Below are 17,435 nucleotides of genomic sequence, written 5' to 3'. Positions count from 1 at the left end.
CCACAAATGCCCCCTCTGCCTTAATCCTGGGGTACTGGGAAAAGAGTCTCTGAGGGGTGGGGAGATATGCTGGGTAGAAGGGACAAAAAGCCTGGCTGTTTGTGAGAAGGACACAGAGCAGAGATTTGATACCACTGGTTGTTGATCCTGTGGTCATTCTTTCTGAGGAATTTCTTCTTCATCATGCTTCCTACTCAGGTTAGAGGACCATTTCTCTCTTTCCTCCAACTCCAGGGCAGATCAAGTCTACTTCGTCTATCCCTACCCCTGCCCTCCCACTCCTCAAGGATCATGGAAGGAGGAAAAGTTCTGAGAGTAGGGGGTAGACAGAATACCTGGATACTAAGGTGGTCTTCTGCTAAAGCTTTGCCAGCGTTGCACCCCTGGAATGGTTTGGGGGAATAACTGGGGCTCTGAGGCCTGAGACGCAGGAGATGTGGTTTTCAGTTTTAACTATGTGGCCATGGGCACGTCATTTCTCTCTGGGCCTTAATCTTCTCCCCTGAAGAATGGGATTCATGACATTTCTCCCCTACCACTGGTGTATGATAAATGCTCACCCACCAGCTCTCAAAAAAAAGGACGAATTTGTAGCATTTGCAAATTTCCTTGGGTAAATATTCCCACCAAGGCCAATTTGGGCCAATTTCACCAAAAATGGATTTGGAAAGAGATGGGTACAGTTGGCCCTAACAAGTCCATAGCAGCTGGCTCTGGCACACCGCTGCCTGCTACTCTCAGGGGCAAAGAGAGGATGAAATGAGATGGTAGATGCGAAGGTGCTTTGTAAACTGCAGAGTGCTTTATAGATGTGGAGTTGTGATTAGGAAAGTCCTTACAGTCCAAGGGACCCCAGGGCACTGTCCACCATTGAGAGCCTTGGCCTAGCTCTAGCCCAAAAAGAGAGCAGGTTGTGGGTTGTGGAAGCCCACACTGAGTGGCAGGGTCATGAGTGCCATCAGGGGTAGCTCCTGGGATCCAAGGAAGGAGGAGAGCTGACTGGACCTCCTGCACTGGTTTGCTGACGATATTTGCTGACACACATCCTATTGTGCCCCCTGAAACTGCAGCAGGTAGCGTAAAGGTTAGTCATCAATGAAAGATTCCTCCTGAATGCAGATGCCAGGGCCCGGACACTGCAACCATCAGAGAGGCCTCTTGAGGGATCCAAAGCAAGAGTCACCTCCCCTTCCTTCCTACTCTAATCCCTGGGAGTTTCTGCAGCCATTCTCCCTCAGGGGAAAGGCTAAAATGATCTCTGAGGCCAGAGGGTCAAGAGGAGGGAAGTTTAGCCTCTGCCAATGGGGGAGGATGATGTCAGGGAGACGGAGGTGGGAGGCAGGGAAGAGGAGTTCCCTCTGCTCTCCTGGTCCTTACCCCCAGAGCTCATCATTTAGAATAACTGTCCCACTGCTAATTATTAATAATAGCTATCATTACTGAGCACATCCTATGCATTAAGCTATTTGCAAGCAATATATCATTTAACCCTCCAGAGAGGTACGTACTATTAGCCCTATTTTATAGATGAGGAAACTGAGCTCCGAGGAAGGACGCTGAGCGAGTTGTCCAACCAAAGTCCCACTGTTAACTGGGATTCAAACCCAATCCTGACTCTAGAGCTTCTGAACTAGATACTGCAGCTTTTTTTTTTTTTTTTTTTAATTTTTATTTATTTATTTATTTATGGCTGTGTTGGCTCTTCGTTTCTGTGCGAGGGCTTTCTCTAGTTGTGGCAAGTGGGGGCCACTCCTCATCGCGGTGCGCAGGCCTCTCACTATCGCGGCCTCTCTTGTTGCAGAGCACAGGCTCCAGACGCGCAGGCTCAGTAATTGTGGCTCACGGGGCTAGTTGCTCTGCGGCATGTGGGATCTTCCCAGACCAGGGCTCGAACCCATGTCCCCTGCATTGGCAGGCAGATTCTCAACCACTGCGCCACCAGGGAAGCCCAAGATACTGCAGCTTTAAGAGCGCCACCAGCGACTCGAGAAAGGGGTCAGGGGCTAAGGCAGCCTCATCCCTCTCTCTACAAGGGGGGAGGGGGGTCCACAAGCCCTGTTATCAGAGGAGCAAAAGGAGATACAGAGAATTGCACCGTTTTTTCAAAGTCACACCGCCAGGAAGTGACACAGCTGGGACTCAAACTTGGGTCAGCCCAAATCCAAAACCTTTGCTCTTAACCATATGTTCTTCTGCCTCTGGAGAGGAGAGTGACCACCGCCCCACGTGTTACAAAGCCCAAGACCTGGGGGAGGAAGGGGCCCAGCCTTGCCTCTGGTAGGCCTGGAGAAGGCCTTGGGAAAGCATCTCTGGACCAGGGCCAGGAGTGGCAGGCGGGCCCGAGCTGTCCAGGGGCTGTCCAGGGAGCAGGGGCCGGGCCGCGCAATCATGCGGAGCCGGAGATGGGCTGCCCTGCACCTCGGGCCCCAGGCCTGCTCCACCGTGGTGTCCAGTTACGGCCAGCTCGGCGCTTCCCTGGTCACGCCACATTTAGCATTGCCGAGTGAGCGGCACCGGGACATGGAGAAGGGGCGGTGGAGACTCTTGAAGGGGCGGGAGAGCCTCCACCAGGTCCCCACCTGGACCCCAGCTCCTAACCCCCTCTGCCACTGATCCTCTGAGGGACTTTGGGCAATTGCCCTCCCTTCTTTGTCCCCACTACCCCCTTGTCAAATGAAGGAGAGAGCTTATTTAACAAAGATGTACTAACCCCAGGCTGGGCACATGGGGCCACCGTGGCCCTCCCTCCCTCCCACAGCTCCTGGGAGAGCAGGGCTGGGGAAATGCAGTTCTCCTGCTCTGCCGGAGGGGGTCTTGGGTATGTGTAAACCTCGGGCTTTTCTTGTTGTTTGGCACCCAGCCCGTGCACCCCCCACTCTGACCCCCAACAAATGAAGAGACTAAGAGGAGTGTAGCCTTCAGAGTCAGACAGATCTGGGTTCAAAACTTGACTCTCTCAAGGATTAGCTATGTGACTTGGGCAAGTCACTTCACCCCTCTGAGCCTCAGTTTCTTCATCTGGAAAGTGAGGTTAATAACGTCCCTCCCTCACAGGATTATTCTGACAAACCAATGAGAAAATTCTCCTAATCATTTACACAGTGGCCAGCCCAGGGCAGGCTCTCAGCAAAGGGTGGCCTTTCTCAGAAACTACTTGGGCAAAGAGGAATAAATTCAGGAGAAACTGCCCTTTGCAGATGGTGGAGAAGGAAGGCAGAGAAATGACGGTAGGAGTAGTAAGAACGTGCTAATGTTATAAAGCAGAAATGAACACACCACTGTAAAGCAATTATACTCCAGTAAAGATGTTAAAAAAAAAGAACCATACTAATAATGATTTTAATAACGAGAGCTGGTATTTATTGAGCACTTACTATATGCTAGGCACCGTGCTAAATTCTTCATGTGCATGATTTCATTTAGTCCGGCATCCCCATGAGAGTGGCCCTCTCTCTCTCCTTGTTTTTGCAGTTGATTAATGCCGAAGCTCAGAGAGCTTCGCTAACACAGCTAGCAAGGAAAGGCAAAGGCTGACTTTGAGCTGAGTCCTCTTAACCCCTCAACTGTGCTGGGTACAGAGTTCTCCCATAATTCTAGAAGGTCTGAACAGAAAAAGCCCTCCATGTCACCGAGTATAGGCCCTGAGTTTTTCGAATGGTGAGTGCAAAGCTCAGAAAGGGCACTGGCCTGCACAAAGTCACAGGTACTTTGGAGTGTGGAGGACATAGGAGAAAACCACATATGCCACACGTTCCACAGTGGGCCGGTGGTGGCATCCCCAGTGCCGTGGGGGATGCCTGCCAGGCTCACGGGGCCAGCAGGCATCCAAGTCCCCTCGAGTCCACCAGCCTCTCTCTCTCTCTGTGTCCTTCACACTCTGTCTCTTACACTGTTTATCTGCTTCCTTCCGTTTCCAATGTTCCTCTCAGCTTGTCTGTTTATCTGTCTCTGTCTGTCTGTTTCCCCCTCTCATCAGACATCTGGCTGGAGTCAGGGTCCCAGCCCAGGGATGGGGTGGGAGTGGAGGTGGTGGACTTGGGCTTGGTCAGCCCTGGACGGTGGTCCTCACACTCATCACAGCTGGCTTTTTTTGAGGCCAGGACTGGGTGATGGTGTCGCTACTCCTGCCGCAGTCTGACGTCACGCTGCCGGGCCCCACCAGACTGGAGGGCGAGCCCCAAGGGGACCACATGCAGGCACCGGGCCTCCCAGGCTCCCCTGCCCCACAGAACGTAAGTACCAGGCACTTAGGTCCAGGCTGAAGCCAAAACCTGAGAGGTGCACGAGCAGCAGGTGGACCGTCACCCCCATCCCCAAGGGACCTGCCTGCATCTGTCTTGTCCCTTCCACCAGCAAATAAGTACCCAGTGACTCCCAGATCCAGAAGTGTCAGACCTGGGCCTCTGCTTGTCCCTTCAGTCTGGGGCTTTCCCAGGGCAGGACTGTGCATCCATCCTACTGGGGGTGACCCAGGTTTAGAAGCAGTGTGCTCTCGTCAGAACGGGGCTTCCAAGGGCAGGCTATGTCTCACCAGAGCTCAGCCACAGACCCTTTACCTTCGCACAGAGTAGGGTCCCAGTGCAGCCTCCGCTCACAGGCTCTCTACCCTCTGTCCACCCCAGAAGCATGCTGGCTTCAGCTACTCATCATCTGTGCCTGATGGCCCTCCAGAGAGGGCACCCTCACTGCCTCCACACAGCCCCTGTGCCGCGTCACCGGGTCTGGAGCAGGTCCACTGCCCAGCTGGCCCTGGCCTGGGCCCCTTCTGGCTCTCACACTCAGACAAGTACCCCGGCTTCGGCTTTGAGGAGGGCCCGGCAAGCAGCCCCGGGCGCTTCCTCAAGGGCAGCCACGTGCCCTTCCATCCATACAAGCGGCATTTCCATGACGACATCTTCCCTGAGGCCCAGACCGCCTTGGCCCTCGCTGGACACTCCTTTAGGACCCCAGGGGCGCTGGAGGCCTTCGAGGAGATCCCCACGGATGTGGGGGAGCATGAGGCCTTCCTGCCCGGCTTCCCAGCAGAGGCCTGGTGCAACGGGCTCCCCTACCCCAGCCGGGAGCACAGCCCCCAAGTCCTGGTGAGTACCAGTGGCCGGCAGCCATCCCACCTACCCCCATCCCAATTCCTGGCAGCCCAGAACAAACACCCCGCCATCCCTTTCCAGACCTTTCCACTCAGGGTCAGTGTGCACCAGGAAAGCAGCAAGCTCAGAGAGCTGGGGACTCTAGGCTTCATTCTGGGCCTCCAGGTCAGCTGGGCAAGGGTTGCTGCCCTGGCCTGGTGTCGGGGGGACAAGGTTGGGGAGGCCTGTCAGACAGAGGAAGCTGGAAGCTTCCCAGAGGCTCCTGAGTCAGGATTCCAGTGTGCAGCTTCTCTCTGTTTTTTTAAGTGTCGAGAATCTCCAGCCAGACCTACACGCCCGTATGCAAACGTGAGAAGAAAAACACATTCCAGAGGCCAAGAGAAAGGGTTTAGGGAGGAGCCACAGGGCACGATGTTCTCTCCAGCATCAGCCTACAGAGTTGAGAGGACTTAAGTCTTCTCAAAGGACCCTCCGGTCCCATTCTTTACCCAGAGTGAGGCCTGGCTATATTCATAGAAATACCTTGAAAGCACCTTGAAAGCTCATTTCCTTTCATAGCCATACCCACAAGCTGTGTGACCTTGGGCAAGTCACTTAAGCTCTCTGAGCCTCATCAGAAAAGTATCGTTAATAGTACCTCATAGGCTTGTTGCCTTAGGAAGAGGAAGACTAAAGGGAGCTTTGCTCCCCACTCCCCAGCCTGGGCTGTGCCTACTCCAGATGCCCCCCAGCTCTCCTTACCTCTTGCTTTCAAACAGGCTCCCATTCCATCCACAAGCCACCCCCAACAAAAGCCTGTTTCCCAGGAGTGGAAGATAGAGAAGGCGCTGGGCACCTACCAACTGTGGCCAAGACAGAGTCTGCTTCTGGTTCTGGGGCCCTTTGACGGCATCTTCCTCAGGCCCATTGAACGTGGCAGCAACCCCCAGTAAAGGGACCATCGCATCAGTTACTTCCCCCTAAATGTCCACTCAGTGCCAGCCCGTGGTCACTGTGCCAGACGCTTTCTTTCAAGTGCCCTGTTTAATCCTCATGACAACCCTCTAAAGAGTTCCCACTAACCCCATTTTGCAGATGAGGAGACTGAGGCTCCATAGAGACCAAGTGACTTGCCCAAGCTGTCTCTCAGCCTATAAGAAGTGAGGCTGAGGTTTGAGCCCACTTTCTTACACACACACACACACACACACACACACACACACACACACACAATATAGAGAAGGGCTTGGGCCCAGAGACCCACAGCAGGCTGGTTGACTCTCTGAGTGATCTTGGGCACATCACTTCCCTTCTATGGGCTCAGCCCCATCATCTGCCAAATGACAGGGCTGGACATAGTGTTTGTGGCCCTTCTAGACCTGAGATACTATGATTAGGGTTATCTCTTTATCAGCAACCCCGGGCACACCCAGAAAGAGCTCACAGCTGATTTGACCCTCTGGGCCCAGATGCTGGTTTCCAAGGCCCCTGGTAATCCCAGGAAGAATGGTCCACCTACTCTTGGCCTTGTTTACCTTCCTGTACCCAGCTGCACACTCTGTCTGGCCCTACTCTGGGTAGAACTCTGTGCTGGCCCCTGGGGGCTCCATGTGGGGCTCACAACCCATGGGAGGCCACCACCAGCAGCAGCAGCTGCAGGCTCCCTCTGCCAGAGTGAGAAAGGCCACGGGGCTCCAGCAGACCAGCAACTGTGTAGACTCCCCAGAGCAGAGAGCAGAGGCTCTGAGTTGGGGATGGCCAGAGCAGAGGGGACTCGCTAGCCCCCTCCAGAGAGCCTGCCAGAGTTCCCTTGGGCTTTGCAGAAGAGGAAGTGGCAGGGCCTTGGGGGCCCCAGCTGGACCAACCTCTCTGGCCACTTCCTGTGCTCCACTCACCATGGCTCTGCAATGGGAATTCTAGAGCAGTGGTCCTTTGCAGACCTGCTCTGAGGGGCTGGTGGCTCTGAACCAGCAAGTCCTGAGCCAGGCTTGGTGAGTGGGGTCAGGCAGTGCACACTTGTGCCATTCTAGGGAGACCACTGGTCCTACCGCAGCTTCAGTGTGACCAATGACAAGTCTCCCCCATGTCCCCGGACAGCCCAGCCTCAGTCTCTCACCTGCAGGGAGGTGGGGGGATGGGGAGCCCTGTCAGTTCCAGCCTCAGCTCCACCACTAACTTGCTGAGTTCCCTCAGGAAAATCCCTGCCCGTCTCTGTTCTCTATTTGTTCTCCAGGAATAAGCTCTGGGGGAGGCAAAGTAGGGGTTGCTTTTGTGTAAGTTTCGAGACACAGAAGAGAAAAAGGAAGAAAAATATGGTCCAGCCTGGTCATCTGTTTTTTTTTTCCTTCCAGCAGGGGTCAGAAGTCAAGGTCAAGCCCCCCCCTCTGGAGAGTGGTCCAGGGATGTACTGTTACCAGCCCCCCTTGCAGCATATGTACTGTCCTTCCCAGCCCCCCTTCCACCAGGTGGGTCTGGGGCAGGTGGGCAATTTTCCCCAGGGTCTCAGGATATTACATGTGTGTGTGTGTGGTGTGCGGGTGTGGGTGTGAGTGTGTGTGTGTGCACACCTGGATGGGCAGGTAGGGACAGCAGGGCCCTGAATCTCAGGCTGGGCCACCTGGCGTGGAGAACAGGGGTTCATGGGGAGGGAAGCAATTGCCCTTCTCTTGGGGTGGATGGGGCTTGTCGGAGACCCTGGCAGTGCCTGAGAGGTCTCAGGAAAGAGAGTGGGACTGAGACTGGGGCAGGGCCGGATGTGAACCAAAAAGGGAGAGAAGAGGAGAGCTAGAAAAGGACTGAGCCAAGAGAAAAGGAGTAAATAGGGTGACACACAAGGCTGACCAGGCCAGGGAACAATGGGCTTTCGTCTGGGTCAGCCACCATCTTATGTGGCCTTGGCCTCAAACTCCCCTTTAGCCTAGACAGGGTGGGACCAGGAGTGAAGTTAGGGGGCCTTCCCAGTTGGAGGTTCCAGGTCCCCATCATCTCTGGCCCTATCCCCCTTCCCACCCCACTGCCCAGCCTCAGCTCCTCCCAGATGTACAGGAAGCCAAGTAATTGCCCCACACTGGCATGGGATGGAGATTTTTTAAAAGAGAAAGAAAAGAGCCCTAGAACAGCCAAGCAGCTCCCAGGAGTCGCCAGGCAAGACAGAGCAAGTGGTTGCCCAGCACCCAGCTTCATCCACCTGCAGCCTGGCACTGAGACAGGCCCTGCCTGTGGAGCAGGTTCTGCTCCCAGCTGTTTGGCATTGGCCTTGATCTTGGCCAAGCCAGGGAGGCAGGCAGGTGGGCGGGGGATGGGGGTGTGTTGGTCATTCTGCCTGCTTAGTGGGGAGAAAGAAAGAGAAGGAAGGAAGCAGAGGGAACACATGAGGGATCATCCTCACTCCATGACGAGCCTGGCTGGAATAGCCGAGCCCTCCTGAGGCTCACGGTCTGACCCAGGGTAGGAATGTCCCTGAGGCAGCCTGGCCCAACAGGAACTGAGCCACAGCAGGGCTAAGGGACTACCAGACCCTAGACGGCCTCGTCATGCCCAGCCCTGTCTTGATGCCCTCTATTTTCTGTACCCCCTCCTCGAACAAGATAGCCACACCCAGGGCTTTATGGAACCTTCAGAGAGGTGACTCAGTCACTAAGTGTCTCTCGGGTGACCTGGAAAGATCACTTCGGCCTGGAGCAGATGGGGGAGTCAGAGTCTCCTACCCACCCTCACCCCCGTAAAACACCATCCCTGGCACTGCAGCCACTCCCTTTGCCATAAAAACCACCTCCTACCCTCACCTGCCCACCATCATGACCAGCCCTTTCAAGGAGCCACTGAAACTCATAAAAGGTGGCAGTGCCCAGCAAATGCCCAGGCTGGACACCCCACTTCCAGCCCAACCACTCCAGGAGATACCAGAGAGGTCCGGAGCGCCCGCCCAGAAGGGTAGAGGGGCCTGGGCTACCCCTCACACTCTCTAGCCCAACTCCTGTCCTATCACCATGGCAACCAGAGTACCTAGAGACCTGAGAGAAAGACGCTGGAGGAAGGGAGCTCTGAGGCCTCCGAGATCCTGAATTCTGGAATGTGGATCTCCTCACAGGCCCCCGGATAGCCACATCCTTGGCCAGCATCCTCAGATAGCTCTGCCTTTGGGGCCCATGACCATGGTGGTGGAGCACATGAGAGAAGAATCTAGCCTCAGTTCCTTCTCTGGATGTATATGAATGGGGGCAGGGGGCCCCCTTCCTTGGGAAGACTGGTTACCATGGCAACCACTCTGCCCCTTTGACCTCTACAGTACTCACCAGGTGGCAGCGGCTACCCTGTACCCTACCTGGGCTCCTCACACTATCCATACCAGCGGATTGCACCCCAGGCCAGCACCGATGGGCACCAGCCTCTCTTCCCAAAACCCATTTACTCCTACAGGTACGTTTCTCAGCACTCCTGAGGTAGAAGAGGGCTGAGAGGACCCTGGGGAAACTGAGACACGGAATCCCTTGAGGTATAAGGGTAATGGCAGGGAGTGGAAGTCATAGCTAGTGGACTTCCCAAGGATGCTATAGAGAGGATTCCAGCATGGGGCAGGGGGATTGACTAGCTCACCTCTGACCTCTCGTCTCACCCTGGGGAGCCATGTCTCTGGCTCAACTCAGTAGGTGCTGGTGCCCTGGATGAGCCCGCTAAGTTCTAGCTTCCTGGGGCCCAGGGCCTGAAACCGAGAGTTTAGGGGGGATGCTTCCCCCCTTCTCCCTCCCTCCCCAGATATAGAGAGAAGCTTCACCCCAAAGCTCTGCTGGAAGTAAGTGAGGGATGAGATCTGCAGATGCGGCTCAGTTGTCCAGCATCTGCCAGATCTGGTGCAACTTCTCTGGCGCTGGGGTTGTAAGTACCAGGCCAGCAGCACCCAGCCCATCTGGGAGACCTTCCATCTGAACTTTCATTCATCTAACCAACATCGATACTCGACCTCCTGTGTGCCAGGCCCCTCATGGGGTCAGGTCATCAGCCAGTATGAGCTCAGGAGAAGGAAAAGGAACTTAAACATTATCCAGGAGCACAGAGAAGGGCGTTGTGGAAGGCCGGATGATGAGCAGAAAGGAGCAAATGCAATCTTTGGAGTCCAGTAGAACTGGGTTCTACTCCAGGCTCTGAATTTATTAGCTGTGAAACCTCAGGCAAGTTACTTAATCTTTCTGAGCCTCTGTTTATTCATCTGTTAAAAAAAAAAAAAAAAAAAAAAAGAACTGCAGTGTTCAGGCCTTTGGATGGATTAAGTGAGAGAATATGCTTGGCACTTTGTAGGGACTCAAAAAACCTTAATCCCCTCCCTTACTATCCAACATTCATGCAATCGGCTGAAGGCTGACTGGTAATGACAGCTTCCATTTAATGAGTGCCTTCTATGTGCTAGGCAGCATGCTTAATCCTCACGACTCTGAGATAGCTATTACTCTCTTCACTTCAAAGCTGAGGAAACTGAGGCTCAGAGAGGTTAAGGCACTCACCCAAGGTCACACAGCTAGTGAGTGGCCAAAGCCAGGATTGTAACCCAGCTCTCTCAGATGCCACAAGACCCTTGTATATCAGTAATTCCTGACTTCCGTGGACACTTTCTCATTCCTTCTCCTCTGGACCTCATAGGGCTTCTCACGTGTGAATTCTGCAGCAGGCTATTCTTCCTTGACTATTCCAGCCAGGGCGGGGTGGGGGGTGGGGTGGGGAAAGACTCCAGGCCATGTCAGAGGTTCAAACTCTCAGAACTTTCTCTGCCTTCAGCATCCTCATCTTCATGGCCCTGAAGAACAGTAAAACTGGGAGCCTTCCCGTCAGCGAGATCTACAATTTTATGACGGAGCACTTTCCTTACTTCAAGGTGAGCCCCCAATCCACTGCACCCCACCAGCCCCAAGTCCTGGGCAAGCCAGGCCTCTCTGGAACCAGAGGATTCCGTTGGGAGGCGGGAGATGAGTTTGAGTGAAAGCCAGGAGAGGGTGTGTCCCCCACATGCTTCCCCTTGTCTCCACTTCAGAAGGACAGTTCTGTGTGAGGAAGAGAGAGCTCAAGCCATTCACCAAAGGTCACACAGCAGGCTGGAGTCAGACCTCATGCTGGTGGAAGGTGGACATGGCAATTCTGATAGGCTTCAAGGAGCGTCCACCTACCCCAAATGGGGAGAGAGAGCTTGGGAAGAAATACGAGGCTGTTCCCACCGCTGCCCCCAGGATGCTGTAGGACTGGAGGAGTTTGGGTAGGAGCTGGCCAGCCAAGGTGACACAGGATGCTGGGACTGCAGAACTCATTACCTTCCCGGGAGAGATTAGGATCTGCCTCTGTGGGCAGCAGGCTCAGCTGCAGATCTGCCAGAAAGCAGAGTGTGGGCTTCATGGTCTTAGAGTGTCCTAGGGAACTGGCTGGTTCACCTGACCTTCCCATGGACGGGATCTATCAATAATTTCTATCCTCCACAGAAGGGGCTTCTGGGGCTCTAGCAAACTCCCTCCATAGAGGCAGGACAGATGCCCTTCTCTCCATTTGCTCAAGGCCAAACATCAAGTGGGATCACTTGCCGGCTCAAGCTCTCTGGCTTCCCACACCACCCACTTCCCTTGTCTGATGCTCCCCAGGCCCTCCAACAAAAACCCCTTCTTCTGGGGGTGGTGCAAGGGAGGTCAGAGCTTGCGTGTGAGGAGTGCCTTCTCCGAGACCTGCACCCTAGTGGATGCAGTCTCACCTTCTACCCAGGCAAAGGGTGGGAGCTGAGGCCCAGGTAATCCAGAACCCAGCTCCACCTGCCAGTGATTTCCGGCCCCACCATCTTCCCAACTGTGCTGCCTGGGGGTAACTTGAGGCTGATATTCAAACAAGCTTGTACTTGCCAAGCTGCCATCAGATGAGGAGTGGGCAAGATGGCCAGAGTTCTGGCCAAGAGTGAAAAAGTATGGTCATCCCTCAAAGGTCCTGGAAGGGAGAGGAGGAAGGAGAGTTGTCACTGGGATTCAAGAAGCATCAAAGCCAGTATCCAGAGCTGCCCCTCTACCCCAGCAAGTCAGGGGGCCCAAGTCTCCCTGGCCTATAAAGATTTGAGAGGGTCCCCTAGGGCTTCAAGGAGCCAGGCCAGAGAGAGGGAAGTGAGGGCCCCGCCCCGTTCCTCTCAGCCTGTCCTCCCTGACAACTCCCAGCCCCTCCCTACGTCTCATCTTCCTGGCTTAATTATTTTTCCTGGGAGCTGTGTAATCCCTGTTTTATAGGGCTGAGTAGTGAAGAGGTCTAACTGCTTTTTTTTTTTGGTTCCAGTTGTTGTTCTTAGCCAGTTGCATCACTCCCTCACTCCCAAGTTTACATTTGACTTCAGAGAGAAAGCATCTGTGAGGATGGGTCAGGCCCCAGATGGTGAAAGCAGTCCTATGGGGTGAGCTGGGCAGGGCCCTTAGTTAGGGAACAGAATTGGAGTCTGGGCTCTGTCACCGCCTCCTTGTGTGATCTAGGGCTAGACCCTTTCTTCTCTGGACCTCAGTTTCCCAGTCTGTAAAATGGTCAGGTTGAACCCATTGGCGCATAAGTTCCTTCCACCTCTCACAGTTCCCCTCTGACCCACCTAAGGAATTAGGTCAAAGATCGTCTGCCCCCTCTATCACTCACTCCCCAGTTGAAGGTCATTTTTCTGGGCAAGGACAAAGTGGACCCTGGGGTGGGCAGCACTCATGCCCAAGGCAGCTGGGATGGGCGTCCTGAAGCCCTGTGAGTCAGAGATGCGGGATTGGGGAAGTTCCAGTCACTGGACATAATTGCTAGTGCTGATCATCCCTCTTCCAAACAGGAAGTGGCTGGGGTGGGGGCTGCCCTGGCACCCCCAAATCACAGATTTATGGGGCCATAAAAGGGCCCAGTGCCCATTAACTCTGCCCACAGCCTTGACTCCTAGTAGGGACTGTCGTGGGAGTTGAAGCTGAATTCCCCAGCTGGCTGGTCTGGTGGCTCAAGAATTCTCTCTCATGACCCTGGGAGCCTTGGGGGTCATCTCAACCAGGCCCCTGACCCAGGCCAGCGGCCCCTGAGAAAGGCTCCAGCAGCTCCTGCGAGCAACTTGCAGTGACGCTGGTATCAGGGCCCAGTTCTGCTGGACATGATTCAGCCTGACTGCTCCCTGGGGCAAGTGAGCTGGGGAGGAGGGAGTGGCTGCCCCTCAGTAAGCAGAAACTGTGAGCTGGAAGGGAGAGGGACCGAGGGGCGAGGGTAGAGGGACCTCACCAGCCAGAGCAGGCGCTCTGCCCACAGTCACCCCTGCTGGGCCCAGGACTGTCACAGAGCCTGGGACAGAGCTGGAGGTGGGGGGACAGGGGGTGCCCCCTGGCACCCCCGCCACACGCCTCTCACCCAACTGAGTCAGCCTAATAGTTTTTACAACCCTCCCTGGGAGCAATTACTGCCCTGGTGGCATGACCAGGCCTCCTAATGGGTGTTTATTCTGTTGGCATGAGCACTGCCCGCCTGAGGGCTGGCCTCCCCACCAGGCCACGCCCCCTAGGCACACACATATGAACATTCACAACCACACACATACAACCATGGATACCCACACACACCCCCAGAGAGACTTTCTCACACACACTCATTTCTCAGGGACACACATGTCCTCACACTCAGAGGACTCCACGGACCTACACCCCAGAGACAAACTCACAGCAGGGAGAGCTCAGTGTAGTGAGTCCCTCTCCACAGACGGGTCCAAGCACAGGCCTGAGGACCCAGTGGGGAGTGGCCCAACCGCAGGCTGGGGAGGGGCGGGGCCGTCCGTAGCGCCCACCAGCCCTTCCTTTATGAACCACCTACAGCCCTCTCTGAAGGGCATGGGGTAGGACGAAGGCAGATTTTAGGTGCTAATAACTGTGACCCCTGCCCTACTACTGAAGGGTACCGAGCGTGGGCTGGGTGTTGACGAGGGCGACAAGCCCCAGAGTGGGTGGCAGTTCTGTGCCCAGATAGCAAAGGAGTTTTCCGGCATCGTGACCCCGGCCTGAATTCTTGTCTTGCTCTGGCAGACGGCGCCTGATGGCTGGAAGAATTCTGTCCGCCACAACCTGTCCCTTAACAAGTGCTTCGAGAAGGTAGAGAACAAATCAGGCAGTTCCTCTCGCAAGGGCTGCCTGTGGGCCCTCAATCCAGCCAAGATCGACAAGATGCAGGAGGAGCTGCAGAAGTGGAAGAGGAAAGACCCCATTGCCGTGCGCAAAAGCATGGCCAAGCCAGGTGAGGCTAACGGCCATGCAGGGAGGGCCCAGAGTGCCCACGAGCCAAGAAACTAAGAGTGGAGGAGGCAAGAAAAGCTGAGCAAGGAGAACTGATAAGTGAGGAAAGCGCCTGAGTGCGGTTCTAAGGCTGGGAGCGTTCGTGGGGAAAGGGAGGTCTCATGGTGTCTCTCTCTCTTGGGCTTTTTCAGAAGAGCTGGACAGCCTCATTGGAGACAAGAGGGAGAAGCTGGGTTCCCCACTGCTCGGCTGCCCGCCCCCTGGGCTGCCAGGCTCAGGCCCCATCCGGCCCCTGGCACCTCCAGCCAGGTTCTCCCAGCCGCTGCAGTCAATCCACCCAGTTCCGGGCCCCATTCCTGGCAAGAATCCCCTGCAGGACCTACTTGGGGGCCATGCACCCTCCTGCTATGGGCAGACATATTCGTACCTCTCACCGGGCCTGGCCCCTCCCGGACCTCCGCAGCCATTGTTCCCACAGCCAGATGGGCACCTTGAGCTGCGGGCCCAGCCGGGCACCCCCCAGGACTCGCCTCTGCCTGCCCACACCCCACCCAGCCACAGTGCCAAGCTGCTGGCTGAACCTTCCCCAGCTAGGACCATACACGAGACCCTGCTGCCCGACGGAGACCTTGGCACTGACCTGGACGCCATCAATCCCTCTCTCACTGACTTCGACTTTCAGGGTGAGCTGGGGATGGGAAGGGAGAAGTGGGACAGTACTGGAGAGGGACATGTGGCAGTGTGGCCCGGCCCATCTAAGTCTCCAGGCTTCGGCCTGCTAACTATCTGCCGGGTTTCAGGTCAACTGGAGCAGAGAAGGCCCAAGCTGGGGAGGGGGTAGTGGTGGTTAAGGGTCAAAGAGGAATGTCCTTGCCCCCCTCTCCCTCCTCCTGGTGCCCTTGAACAGGTTCCAACCGACCTATCATCAAACCGCTCTCGGCTCTGGGTGGGCTGGAAAGGGCCCGATGTTCCGTTCCATATTTGGTGGTGAGTGACCCATGGTCTGAACATTCCCAGAAGCGACTGCATTTTCTGAGTTCATCTTCGAATGCAGAGGAAGGAGACAGATCTCCCCCCTGGAAGAATGGAAGGCCTCAGAGCTAGGCAGGTCCCGGGGGGAGAGGTCCTATCTCTTCCGTTCCATCTTGCCTGCTCCATTTCTGCACGTGGCCAACGCCACCCATTCCCATCTAACCTCCAGTGCACCCCCAGGTCCTGGTACTGGCCACAGAGGGTTTGAAGGAGGGTGCTGACCCAGGCCTCAGACCTTCTGTGCGCACTGGGGTAGGAGACATCCACAAGCAGGTGGGGGCAGCCGACCCTCAGAGGTCTCCCGGTCTGATGGGGAGAGAGCCCAGGTCTTGGGGAGCTATTGTTAGAAACGAGCAGCTAGAGCCTCATCCACCTCCAGAAGTAGGGAACAGGGCTCAACAGCCTCAGAAGAAGCTATAGACGTGTGAGCTACCATAAGCATTTACCTACTAACTGTCAGGCATCTTGTGAGGCGCTTTACATGTGCTCTTATGTGTGCCTATAGGATAGGAGGGATTATTCAACCCATTTCACAGATGTATACCAAGGTTAAGTAACTTATTCAAGGTCACTTAGCTAGAAAGAAGGAAAGTTAAGGGAATTCCGTGGCGGTCCAGTGGTTAGGACTCTGTGGTTTCACTGCTGAGGGCACAGGTTCAATCCCTGGTCGGGGAACTAAGATCCTGCAAGCCACGCAGGGCAGCCAAAAAAAAAAAAGAGAGAGAGAAAGAAGGAGAGTTAGGATTGGAACCCAGGCAGCCAAGTTCAGTCGAGGGTTTAGTTCAGCTCTCTTCCTCCAGACCCTGCAGCCCTGATACCCAGGGAAGGAGCTCCAGGCCCTGGCCTGCCACGATGCAGGTCACACAACACATAGAGGAGGAGCTGGCGGCAGCGCTGTTTGCTCCCAGAGTCAGTGCTTCGGGGCTTTGCTCCCGTCCCTTGGGCCCTGCAGTGGAGGATGCCCAGGGAGCCGAGCCCAGCCAGCTCACTGGATGCAGCAGCGCGTTGTTGGAAGATCCTTGGTCTGGGCTGCAGATCCACCTTCCTTGGGAGCCTGGGCAAGAGCCAGGGTGAAGAGTTCCTGGGGCTCCCTCCCCAGGGTAACCGCAGAATGTACAGCATCTGCATCAACCCTTCCAATAGGCAGCTCTCAAATCCTTGATCATCTCCCCCACCCACAAGAAAAAGAGCCACACAGATCATCTGAGGTGTGGTTTTCAAACTGTCCTACATGGGAGGAGGAATCAGAGAGGTTCTGCAACTGCCTGGGGTCACAGAGCTAGTGCCAAGGGTCTGTTCTCCATTCAGTGTTACCCCAATCCTGCTCTCTTTATGGGGTGGGAGGCAGACAGGGCTCCTTAGTGCCTCCCAGTGACGCCTGTTCTCTCCCCCAAATAGGAAACCTGTGGGAACAGCTGAAGGATGACAGCTTGGCCCTTGACCCCTTGGTACTGGTGACCTCACCCCTGACGTCATCTTCAATGCTGCCGCCCCAACCCCCATCCCCATCCCGCTGTTTCCCCCCTGGGCCCTGCCTGGCAGAGACAGGCAGTGGGGCAGAAGACTTGACACCACCAGGCAATGGGGGCTCCGGGGAAGCGGGGGACCTGCATCTCACCACCCTCTACTCAGCCTTCATGGAGCTGGAATCCATGGCCCCTGCTGGCCCCTCTGTGTACCTCAGCCCCAGCTCCAAGCCCATGGCCCTAGCATGAGCTATGCCCAGCAGCTGCTCCAGCCTTTGCCTGGCCTGGAAGTCGCAGCTGGCCGCCCATGTTGGGCTCACCTTAAAGGTCAAGGAAGGAACACACTCCCTGTCCCCTATGCCACTAAGCCAACTTGTTTGTTAGCTGGCAGCTGGGGGTGTAGAAGTCACCACCCAGGATTCTGCCCCTCTCACATTTCTGCCGCCTGGTACACCAGCTCCTCGCTCAGGGCCCCTGAAGAGCAAGTGTCTGGGCAAGAAGAAAATGCACTCTTCCTAGCTCACACTCATCCACTCTTAAGCCCTCATGCATGTATGCACAGGCGCACATGCACAGACACACACACATACATTTATGCAGACATACACCCACACACATACCTTACATCCAGA

The 17,435-nt window shown here is 55.5% G+C and overlaps 1 protein-coding gene across 1 annotated transcript; it reads left to right on the top strand.

Moving 5' to 3' along the window:
- Positions 1-4,109: 4,109 nt before the first annotated feature.
- On the top strand, positions 4,110-17,052 carry FOXN1 (forkhead box N1). Its single transcript, XM_060082259.1, has 8 exons — positions 4,110-4,232; positions 4,623-5,081; positions 7,421-7,531; positions 9,355-9,485; positions 10,836-10,932; positions 14,099-14,306; positions 14,497-14,988; positions 16,736-17,052. The coding sequence occupies exons 1-8, from the start codon at positions 4,110-4,112 to the stop codon at positions 17,050-17,052; spliced, it is 1,938 nt and encodes a 645-aa protein (XP_059938242.1).
- Positions 17,053-17,435: the final 383 nt, after the last annotated feature.

The sequence above is a fragment of the Mesoplodon densirostris genome, chromosome 18 (assembly GCF_025265405.1).
Source record: "Mesoplodon densirostris isolate mMesDen1 chromosome 18, mMesDen1 primary haplotype, whole genome shotgun sequence".
In the NCBI taxonomy this organism is placed as follows: Eukaryota; Metazoa; Chordata; class Mammalia; order Artiodactyla; family Ziphiidae; genus Mesoplodon; species Mesoplodon densirostris.
Note: the sequence above shows the minus strand (reverse complement) of the source record. Positions and strands in the feature narration are given on the sequence as shown.